The sequence below is a fragment of the Artemia franciscana genome, chromosome 7 (assembly GCF_032884065.1).
Source record: "Artemia franciscana chromosome 7, ASM3288406v1, whole genome shotgun sequence".
NCBI classification, from domain to species: domain Eukaryota; kingdom Metazoa; phylum Arthropoda; class Branchiopoda; order Anostraca; family Artemiidae; genus Artemia; species Artemia franciscana.
In genome coordinates this window covers 55,634,193-55,646,692 of record NC_088869.1, presented here as the reverse complement: position 1 = coordinate 55,646,692, position 12,500 = coordinate 55,634,193, and the positions used below count along the sequence as shown (strand labels likewise).

The 12,500-nt window shown below is 35.6% G+C and overlaps 1 protein-coding gene across 2 annotated transcripts in view; it reads left to right on the top strand.

Moving 5' to 3' along the window:
- The window catches only part of LOC136029483 (alpha-(1,6)-fucosyltransferase-like), a 105,519-nt gene that overhangs the window by 29,051 nt on the left and 63,968 nt on the right, over window positions 1-12,500 (top strand). For both annotated transcript variants that reach the window (XM_065707912.1, XM_065707913.1), the window contains exon 6: window positions 12,288-12,474. In XM_065707912.1, the coding sequence (XP_065563984.1) occupies window positions 12,288-12,474 (187 nt within the window). The remainder of the gene's footprint in view (window positions 1-12,287; window positions 12,475-12,500) is intronic.

Genomic DNA, 12,500 nt, shown 5'->3' with positions numbered 1-12,500 from the left:
CCAGATAAGCTAGGACGATGAAAGTTGGAATGCGTATCAGAGACCAGACCAGAGTAAATTAGAAATAGTCGCTTCCCCGATTCGACCATCTGGGGGGATGGAGGGACGGTAAATTCGGAAAAATTAGAAAAATGAGGTATTTTTAACTTACGAACGGGTGAACGGATCTTAAAGAAATTTGATATTTAGAAGGATCTCGTGTCTTAGAGCTTATATTTTATATCCTGACCAGACCTGGTGACTTTGGGCGGAGTCGGAGGGGGAAACCAGAAATTTTGGAAAACGCTTAGAGTGAAGAGATCGGGATGAAACTTGTTGGGAAGAATAAGCACAAGTATTAGATATGTGATTGACATAACCGGACCGGATCCCCTCTCTTTGGGTGAGTTGGAGGGGGGATTTCCAGAGCTTTGGCGAGTTCGGTGCTTCTGCGCGTGCTAGGACGACGAGAATTGGTAGGCATGTCAGGGACCTGCACAAATTGACTTGATGATAGTCGTTTTCCCGATTCGACCATCTGGGGAGGGGGCTAGAGGGAGGAGAAATCGTGAAAATGAGGTATGTTTATCTTACGAATGGGTGATCGGATCTTAATGAAACTTGATAAATAGAAAGATCTCATTTCTCAGATGCTCCATTTTCAATTCGGATCGGGTCCGATGATATTGGGGGATGGAGGAAGGAAATAGAAATCTTGGAAAACGTTTGGAGTGGAGAGATCGAGATGAAAGAAACGTTAATAATTGCCAATAAACAAAGAACAGCAAAATCGATAACCCTTTTACCGAGTCTGATTTTAGGTTCCGATCTCGTCACAAGTGCCATATGAGCTCTTGTTTAATATATAATTATTTTAGGAGATTTTTGTTAATTTTTGTAATACATATTTTAATTTCTTTTCCGAAAACAATTTTTTCAAAGAAATAAAAGTTATATTATTACTTAAGACGAGTCGAAACAAAGTCATAACAGTAACACAAACTAAAAACGAACCGGAATTACTATGTATGAATAAATAAAACCTAGTATGAACAGAAATTATAATGCATACTTACATCAAACCGAATGATAACAGATACTGCTATAGATTAATCATAAAACGACAGAAAGTAAAGTGAATTATCAAGTCAAATTAAAAAAAAACAAAGGGAAATTATCATTGGCAAGTGAGAAGGTCTACTACCTTCCTAAATTATAAAAGGCCTAAGCGGCCTTCGTGCTTTATTCCAAACTTTTATCTGTATTTCATGCAATGTTTTTTTTCTTTTAAATTTTTGATACAGGAACAACAACACAACGAAAAATAATATAACAAGACTAATCAAGGTTAAGATTGGTGCTATCCCCTCCCTCTCACACCCTCTAAGCGGCTGAAATGTAAATAGGTTTTACTATATAAGATATGTAAATTTTATATTTATCATAGGCAGCAAAATAGCGCGGTCTAATTAAAGAGAGATGTGGGCACAATTTTGTTTTCCTTTTTTTAGACTAGGGCACTTCGTATGGAAGGAGTTGTCGTAGAAACTTCGAAAAGGGCTCATTCGATAGGAAATTGAAAGGGCTAATGCCCTTTTTAATAGTCGAATGTGATTGAGGGGTAACTAACCCCCCTCCCACGCCCACCATTTGCCCGCATTCAATCAAAATTATTAGATGACACATTCTATCAAAATTATGAAATTCCATTTTGTTCAACGTAGTTAAGAGATCCGGAAATTATATCTTTGAGGGTGACAACCCCCCCCCCCAAGCCCTCAGGGCAAGGGTTGTAAGTTAGGTCTTGGTGGCATTTAAGGTTTATGTAGAAAGGGTGATTGTTTAAGCTTTGGAGGGGCTCATTGGATTGCTAATCAGAAGTTTCAGTGTTTTTTTTTAGATTCAGAGTGATCGAAGTGTGGATACCCCCCCCCCCCACGCACACACACATACCTCGTATTTTTCTGAAATGTATCTAATAGAAATTTTGAGGTGGCCATTTGTTGTCATTAAAACTTCGAAAACAGCTCATTCGATTGGAAATTGAAATAATCATTGCCCTTTTTATTAGTCGAAAGTGATTGGAGGGCAGCTAACCCCCTCCCACGCCCCTATCTCCTCGAAAACATCGAATCGAAATTTTGAAAAAGCCATTTTGTTCAACGTAGTTGAAACGTTTGGAAATTATGTCTTTGAGGATGACAACCCCCCTACGGTCGCCAGGGCAAAGGTTGTAAATTATGCCCCGGGGGCATATAAGGTATATGTAGAAAGAGTGGTCATTTAAACTTTGAAGAGGGCTTATTGAATTTGTTAACAGAAGTTCTGGTGCCCTTTTTAATATTCACTGTGATCGGAGGGCGGATACCCCCCCCCCCTCGCCTCATATTTTCTCGAAGTGCATCTGATAGAAATTTTAAGATGTCCATTTGTTGTCTTACAAACTTCAAAAGAGTTGATTTGATTGGAAATTGAAAGAACCAGTGTCTTTTTTAATAGTCGAAAGTGACTGCAGGGCAATTAACCCCCCTCCCATGCCCACTATTTCCCCAAACTCATCCAATCCAAATTTTTAGATAGCCACTTTGTTCAACGTAATTGAAAGGTTCGAAAAATATATCTTTGAGGTTGACCCCCACCCCAGAGCCCTCAGGATAAGGGTTGTAAGTTGTGCCCTGGGGGCATATAAGGTATATATAGAAAGGGTGGTCGTAAAAACTTCCTACAGGGCTCATTGGATTGGTAATCAGAAGTAATAATGTCATTTTTAAGATTCAAAGTGATCAGAGGGTGGATACCCCCCCCCCTCATTCCTCGTTTTTTCCTGAAATGCATCTGATAGAAATTTTGAGTTGGCCATTTTTGTCGTAGGAACTTCGAAAACAGCTGATGCGCTTGGAAATTGAAAGAGTTAGTGCCCTTTTTAATAGCGGAAAGTGATTGGAGAACAACAAACCCCCCTCCCTCGCCCACCATTTCCCCAGGCACATCCAATGAAAATTTTGAGATAGCCATTTTGTTCAACGTAATTGAAAGGACCGGGGATTATGTCTTTGAGGATGTCATTCCTCCCCCACAGCTCTCTGCGCAAGGTAAGTTATGCCCTGGGGGCGTATAAGGTATATATAGAAAGGGTGATCGTATAAATTTCGGAGGGGGCTCGTTGGATTTGTAATTGAGACGTTCTAGTGTCCTTTTTAAGATTCAGAGTGATAACCCCCTCTTCCCCAAACCTCGTATTTTCCCGTAATGCATCTGATAGAAATTTAGAGATGCCATTTGTTGTCGTAGGAACTTCTAAATAGGCTCATTCGACTGGAAATTGAAGGTTCTAGTGCCCTTTTTATTAGTCAAAAGCGAAAGTTAAAACATTTTAAACGTATTTTGTTTATTTAAATCATAAAATAAATAACCGAGTCAAACTCAAAACGAGCAAAAATTAACACGAGTAGGGCTGACAACCCCCATGCCTTCTCAAGACCAGAACATAATCTGCATTTTACTGAAAACAAAATACGTTCAAAATGTTTTCATTGTGGTTTTACTTGTTTAAAATGTTTTGTTACTTGATATATGAAGGGGGAAGTCCTCCCCCTTGCACTCCAATTACAGCGCGAGTGTCTGGTGTCCTTTTCAAACAGTTCGTGGTAACGAACTGTAGTAAGGAGCGACCCGGCTCAATAGTAACCAAAACTCTAAAAAATGGATTTTAAAATTTTGATACCAATACCTACATCAAAAGAATCGCATTTTAATGCTGATTTTAAATATATAAGTTTCATCAAGTTTAGTCATACCCATCAAAAGTTACGAGCCTGAGAAAATTTGCGTTATTTTAGAAAATAGGGGGAAACGCCCACTAGAAGTCATAGAATCTTAACGAAAATCACACCATCAGATTCAGCGTATCAGAGAACCCTACTGTGGAAGTGTGGAAGCAAAATTTCCAAGCTCCTATCTACAAAAATGTGGAATTTTGTATTTTTTGCCAGAAGGCAGATCACGGATGCGTGTTTATTTGTTTTTTTTTTTTTTGTTTTTTTCCTCAGGGGTGATCGTATCGACCCAGTTGTCTTAGAATGTTGCAAGAGGGCTCATTCTAACGGAAATGAAAAGTTCTAGTGCCCTTTTTAAGTGACCAAAAAAATTGGAGGGCACCTAGGCCCCCTCCCACGCTAATTATTTTACCAAAGTCAACGGATCAAAATTCTGAGATAGCCATTTTATTCAGCGTAGTCGAAAAACCTTATAACTATGTCTTTGGGGACGACTTACTCCCCCACAGTCCCCGTGGGAGGGGCAACAAGTTACAAACTTTGACCAGTGCTTACATATAGTAATGGTTATTGGGAAGTGTACATGTGTTTTCAGGAGGATTTTTTCGGTTGGGGGGAGGGGCTGAGAAGATGGGGATATGCTGGGGGAACTTTCCATCGATAATTTGTCATGGGGGAAGAACATCTCCATGAAGGGAGCGCAGGATTTACTAGCATTATTTTAAAAAAACAATGAAAAAATAAATATGAAAAAGTTCTTTCAGCTGGAAGTAAGGAACAACATTAAAACTTAAAACAAACAAAAATTATTACCCATTTGAGGGGCTCACCTCCTCCTAATACCTCGCTCTTTACACTAAAGTATTTTTATTAATTTCAACTATTTATTCTACGTCTTTTGTGATTCTGGGGTCATTCTTAATGAATTGGGACAAAATTTAAGCTTTAGTGTAAAGAGCGAGGATCTGACAAGGGGGCAAACCCCCTCATATATGTAATAAAAATATGAGAATACAAAAGTTCTTTACGCAAGCTAATTTATAAGTTACGTAAATCTTTTACTAATAAAAATATTCGTAAAAAATTAAAAGTTCTAGTTGCCTTTTTAATTAACCAAAAAATCGGAGGGCAACTAGGCTTCCTCCCCCGCTCTTTTTTTCTCAAAATCATTCGATCAAAATTATGAGAAAGCCATTTATCCAAAAAAAAAATGCAAATTTCGTTTTAATTATTCCTCTGCGGAGAGCCAAAATCGAAACATGCATTGATTCAAAAACGTTCAGAAATTAAAATGAAAGATATATATGAAAGAGGCTGCTTCCTCATCAGCGCCCCGCTCTTTACGCTAAAGTTTTTTACTGTTTTAAAAAGAAGAATTGAGAGAAAGAGTCAAACTTTAGCGTAAAGAGTGGGGCGTTGATGAGGAAGCAGCCTCTTTCATATACGAAGTAATTTCTGTTCGTTTTAAGTTTTAATGTCGCTCCTTACTTTCAGTTAAAAAAAACTTGTTTGCGCAAATTGTGTTCTGGTCTTGAGAAGGCATAGGGCTATCAGCCCTACTCATGTTAATTTTTCTCGTTTTGAGTTTGACTCAGCTATTTATTTTAACTTATGTTCATTTTGAGTTTCATTTATTTATTGATAGTGATTTGTGGTAGTTTTACGCTTGGAAGATTGTTCGACTTTAATTTAGCTTATTCTTGGCTTAATGGAGCTCTTTACTTTTCGTTGAAAAACTTGTCTTGCAGAAACATTTTTTTTTAATTTTTTTTTTCAAAACATCTACAAATAAAATAGAAGAAAATCGCCATAATTGTCAAGATTACATTTAAGAACTAATGAAAGTAGACTGATTCTTTGAATCAGTTAGATCACATTAGTTACTGGATTGCTAAGCAATTTTGATTTTTCAATGTTATAATCATAAAAGAGAAACTGCTTTAAATTACGTTTTGTTTCGATAAACCAAAAATGACGCTCTGTCCGGGAAAAGGTATAGAGTTTTATTGCCCTTCTAACCTTCTTAAGGTAATTTCTTTTTGTTTCAAATCTGGCTTGACTGTTCATTTTATTTTTTGTTCCTTTTAGGAGTCATCTGTAGTATTGTGTTTTGTATTTGCGCTTCTTAAGATTACCCTTTTAATTCCAGTTGGTTTTTGGGTTTTATTTTAGTCATTTATAGTAATTTCTGTTCGTTTGAAGTTCAGCTAATTATATGACTTTACCTGCTCCTCTTAGGTTCAAGTGTCGGTCTTCACATTTTTTTTTTTTTTTTGAAAAATTTATTTTTTATTGATTTTTTATTAATTTTTATTGTTTTTTCATTGACATAGTTATGGTATTAGTTAACATATTGGTAGCGTTTTATCATTTTATGATTAAGAATTAGAATTTTGCAGTAGTTAGCAATAGTTTTTTGTAGTTGTTTTAAAATAATGTTTTTACAATTTCGGGTGGATTCGGAGAGGGTTTATCATCGTTATGAATGAAAAATTTAGGCACTTTTTATCCTCCTTTATGGCTGAAGCCACCTTGACCCATATCCTGTAGACACCCTCGAGTATACACGTTTCTTAATCCACAATTTTATTAAATGAATCTTTTTGTGTTATAGTCGTCAGTTTTTTAAATAAATACATTCAATATCATTAATAAAAAAGAGTTAGGTTTTGTTGTCTTAAGAGGAAAGAAAATCGGACGTCACAAATACATACAACCAGATTTGTTTATTTATTTTTTGTCTTAATTGAAGTTCACTTGGCCCTGAAACTGAGGTTTATACACGGCCTTAAGTTTTAAAGCTGATCAGCGTAAAAAAATCTAATTTTTCGTGTCAGGAACCGAAATCATTACGTCTTTTTTCTCAGATGCACTGTCATCATTAAAACCTTCTAGACTTAGTCTACTTACCCTGAAAGTTTCAATCTAAGGTTAGAAAAACAGTGTTTGGTATATTTCAGAATTTCACGAATTGACACACCCGAATATTTTTTAAAATCTTTTTTCCAATTAGGTTCATTTGGCCCAGTTTACATGCGTAGTAAGTTCGTTGAAAACGAAACGAATTGGGGTCTGTGTCGAGTTTGCGTGTCATAAATAACATAATAGTTTTTTTCATTGTCTCTGTCCACATAACCGTAAGTTTGAGCCAATTATAGAAAATAAATTTCAGCTGTCCCATCAGTAAATCCAATCTTCACAAATAAGTTACAGGCCTACCAAAGATGAAACATATTTTGGGCTCATTTACTGGTGTCACAAGAAAATACAGTCAAAATTGGTTTCATAAGTTCTTTTTTGCATTTCTGGTCCACCTGGCCCCGAAATTTATGAATGTAATATTAAAGTTGATTTGAGAGACCAAATTTAAAGGTCTGTTTTGAGAGTCCCAAGTCTTTTGGTCAATTAAGTACAACAAGTCAAAGTCAAGCAAGTAAGCTGATCGAAAAAAAAGTTTTTTTATGTACATAAAAGTCCCTTTGACCCAAGAACTCGTGGAAATAAGTTTCAAGGTCTTAAGGAAAAAATTGTTAGCCATTTTTGGGTAAATCGATATTTAGGAGACAGAATGTCTTGGAAGTCTTATGCCTTTCCCTACACGTAATACTTGATAAACACTCCGTAAAACGGGGGATCACTCGATCCCCCGAGTTGTTGCCTAGATATTACAGATACAGTATTGTGATAGCGTAGATGTATTCACTGTCTTTTTATTTACCTCACTACTTCACCTTGAGTAGATTCGAAGTTCCACAGGGGCTAACACTGCATGAACTCTTAAGCGAATCAGAGTTACAAATTTATTTGTTTCCTCGTCCCCTTTCTTATGAAGTCCCCTTGGCTCCTCCAACTCAGCGCTCGATTTTCAGCTTGACCCCTTTAAGTCGTTACTGAGATGTCACAGATGTGTGATTTTGATAGCCTGGATATATAGTTTCTTTAGGTTTACCGCTGCCCAGTGGCCCCAAGTCAAAATTCTAGGTCCACGTGCCTCACCAACAACCCCTGAAAGTTTCATCTCGATCAACCAAGCTGTTCCTGTGATAATGTATACACGCTATTTTGGTAACCTGGGATCTTTCAGTTTACATCCGTACTTCACCGGGAATTCCCAATAGTGACTTGCAGTGGCGGAACTTTTGAGCAAATTGGAGACTGCTATATATAGATCCTTCCTCTTTGCCCCTTTCTCAAGTCAATTTCCAATTTCAACTTGCCCCCCCCCCAAAAAAAAAAATTCTGATAGTTCCAACTTGATCCACAAAGCCGTTCTCTGGATCCTGCAGATACGCTGTTTTGACTATCTGGTGACACTTAGTGTCTTTTGATTTACCTTGCTACGTAATGACGAATTGATAATTGGTTGTATAGGACCTTATAGTAAAAAACTTTTGGTTGAATTGGAGACATAATAGTTTTAGCCCCCTACCTCCATCCCTCTCCCTCTTCCCTACACAACCTGAAAGCTTTAATTGCATCCCCTAACTGTTCCTCAAGGCCCTCCGCCCCAAGAAATTTCCTGGAAGTTTCAGCTGTACCGTTCCCAACATATTGCAGATGCGCTATTTTGACAACCTGGCAACATCCAGTGGCTTTTGATTTATCTCGCTACTTAACCATGAATAGATTTTAAGTCCTACAGTGACATATTGTGTAAAAACAGTTAGGTTGATCGGAGAAAAATTTATATTTAGCCTCTCCCTCCAACAAAAAATTGGAGTCCCCCTGCCCCTCCTCTCCTTCCTTTTCCAACACTACCTTAAAGTTTAAACTCCGTCCCCAGAGCTATATCTAAGGTATTGCAGATATGCATTTTTGATAACATGGAGGGACATAGTGTCTTTCAATTTAGCTTTGTACCGAAAGATATGAGATCTAATTAGTATGCCTTTTTGACATTAATTAAAAATAATCAAATAAATATTTTTTATATATAGGTAAAGGTGTTTTTTTTTTCTGTAATCGTTGACCGAGCAATATTTTAGAAACTGAAAGAATATTTAATTAAAAGAATATTTAGAAACTATTATTAGAAACTATTAAAGAAATATCTTTTATACCAATACATTGGAATTTAATGGCTAATTTAGCTTCATTCTGAGGAATGTTTTGGACTGGGGTAATATGAGTGCGGGGGTGATTCTTCTCTTATTTCAGACTCATTTTTAATTTTAACATAAAAGTAGCATTAATATGCTTGCCTGCATATAAAAAATATTTTATAAAAATATATATATTTATATATTTAAAAAAATTTCTGAAGAATTCCCTTGTAAAACCGAGTAAATCATGACTCTAAAATCTATTCTGATATTTCAGACCACTTCCTTCTTTCTGGGGAATATTTTAAGGGATGATACCTCTGGCCCATCTCAGCTCTCGTTGGCTATGAAACATATTCAAATTCTTTAAAAATTTGATTTTATTTTTAAATAACAGTTAAAATGAATACATAAATAATATGAAGGTAATGTCAAATAATATAATAAATTGAAAACCTTATTCAGTATTAATAAAGTTGTATGCGTTATTTTGAATGTAAATCTGCAAGTACAGATTAGGCCTTCAGTTTTATTTAATTTAACAGAGTAGAATTAACCCTGATCTGCTTCTATGTTAGTTCAACCTAGGGGTGAATGCCTGTATTCATGTTGGTGAAAATTTGCAAATTTCACCTAAATCTTCGTACTAGAACATGCTGCCAAAACTTTCCCTGCAAAACATGTCGCCAAAACTTCTGCAGAAAGCACTGCTTGCTTCAGAGTAACCAAAGTAAAAAAAAAAAAAAATAAATAAAAAGGTAGTAATGACACTGGTCAAGTGTGGCTCTGAAACCTGGGTGCTCTGAAAGACGGAGGAGGATTTGTTAGATATTTTCCAGAGGAATTTTATACGGATTGTTTTGGGTATTCATCTGACTAACCGAATTTCAAATAGTAATTTGCACGAAAAATATGATTCTATCACGATTTGAAGATGCAAAATATTTTCCTTTCGGCCAACCATCTATGGTCAAACAAAACCTAGGTCCTCCCCAAATGAGTTGGAAGGAGGCCATAAGGAAGGATAAGCTTGAATATATTGATACGGAGAAGAAGTGTGCATAGTTGTCGACAAATAAAAAACAATTGTCCACAGTTACTGACTTGCTCAGCATATAGTACTGAGAGATATCGCAAATCATTTGTTCCATATTTTACCCGTCATTTTAATAATATTGACGCGACTAATATTTAATGTTTGATTAATATATTGTTTGTTTAAATTTTCCTGTGAGTGTTTTTGAAGGTATAAATTATTTTTGTCATGACATGCTAATGCTAGCTCCGGCTATTGTAGTGAATAAATATATTCTATTCTGTTCTATAGCTGTGTTGGACTCGTGTGACTTGATGTTGCACTTACTTGATGATGACTTGCCAGTAGAAATTTTAGCCCGCGTTTTGAATATTATTCCTTAGACATTTCTTGAAATATTTTGAATGTTGTTTAGGAACCAGTGCACCAAAATCATATAATCAGATTTCCCTGGTGATCACAATAAACCAACTATGGTAAGTTAAAATTTTATTGCCGACATCATGGAAATATGACAGCTATTTTCTTAAATCAAAATATTTTTGTGGCCATCCCTTTCTCAACGTTTGTGACTGGTACAATACTTGTATTCAAGAGAAAGAAATCTCACAACGAAGAAAACAAACAGGACTTCGGCCAGTAGAAGGAAAAGACAAAAATAAAACGACGAAGATATTTTCCCTGTAGAAAGCAAAGCGTATTCAACGTTACAAGCACGTGAAGACAACATTGTATATTATTATTATTTATTTGAAAACCCGTCATGCAAAAGCAAGAAGACGGAGCAGTAAAAGAAAACAAAATAATAAAACAATAAAGACAGCAATTAAATGCTTTGCAAAACACAAGACAAGCAAATATACGAAAGAAACCAGAATATAAAAAAAAGACTTATAAGCGAACGAATATAATTTACATAATATATGCGTGAAAAAAAAAACTTTAATAACGGTGACATACCATATATGCTGCAGAACAATAACGTTTAAACAATCTTACATGAATTGTATTATTATTTAAAAAGTATTGAAAAACCCGCCACAATTAAACACACAACAAAACGGAGCATAGGAAAAAGAAAAACACAACACATCAGTGCTTAATAGTGTGGGACCAATAATTTACATTCCCGTTTATTTTTCTATTATGTTTTGCTATCCAAGCAAAACATAAGGTGAGGACCAGGGTGGGACCTTGGTGTCTGTCCACGGCATCCTCTGGGTCAAAAACCTTGAATTTCGTAATAGCGAGCGAATTTCTATACCACAAAGGCGGATGAAGCAGATACTTGGCAAAGGGAAAGAACATGGAACTGATTTTACTCTTGTCAGTTTTAGTTAGGGGTTTCCAGAAGGGTGCGGTGTAGGGAATATAGGGAAGGGCAACAGCATTATATAGACATGCTAGAAGAGGTCGGTTGAATCGAAGTTTACAAGATACAATGGAAGCGTAAGCTGCTGAGATTCTATGTCTGATTTCTTAAAGAAAAAGTTTTCGTGTGTGTCGGATGGAAGAAGCTAATGGGCAGACCTAGATACATTGATCTATAAGTTGATCAGTACTAGATCCAAGCGTGATGGAAGGTGCAGAGGAATCTATTTTCCAGTTAAACAGGGCAATGCCAGATTCGGAGGAATTGAATTCAAGCCCAACATTCAGATATTCCACTTCAAGGATTCCAAAAATTTCGATGATACGTTGAAGAATTCGACTAAAGTCTAGGATGTCATCATTATAGCATATCAAGGAAAGGTTTACAGGTGATAAAATCAGTGAAGGTGGACACAGAGACATTGGCTATGTTGATATTGGTTATATTACAATATTATATATAGATATATATATATATATATATATATATATATATATATATATATATATATATATATATATATATATATATATATATATATATATATATATATATATATATATATATATATATATATATATATAATATATATATATATATATATATATATATATATAAAATTGTTTGCTTTTTATTTCTTTAGTTTCCGATTTTATTCGATTTTTAGTTATTATAGATTATGTTTGTTTTTGTCATGGGTGGCCAGTTCGGCTTTAGATCTTTTATTGTATTCGAGTATTGCTTGTTGTGCCAGTTTTAGACCCGCTGTTGAATTTTTTCATTCGTCTTGGTAAGGCTAAGTTGTTCGCGGCACTGGTATTTTACTTTGCATAAAACCATATGAAAGAGCCAAAGGCCTGATTTTCTTGATCTTTTCAGTCTCTCTAGCTAGTGTCACTGAATTAAAACTATCGATTGCTAGTTTCAGAAACTCTTTAGATAGCCATAAGGATACAATTCTTCATTTATTCTGAATTTTTACATTGAATGACAGTACTTGACATTCTTTTCTTCATACATATTTTGTAGATCCTTGACGACGAGTTTTTTTTTGTATTCACAATACTTCATCTTCTTTTCAGAGCTGTGGCTATGGCTGTCAAGTCCATCACGTGACATATTGTTTAATAGTAGCGTATGCCACAAAGCGGACAATGATTTTAAATTCTAAGAATTGGCGCTATAGCAAATCTGGATGGGAAAAGGTATTTCTTCCTGTTAGTGAAACGTGCGCTGACGCAAATGGTGAAAGCAGAAGAGGATGGCCAGGTTTTTTTTTCTTTTTGTTTTCTTTT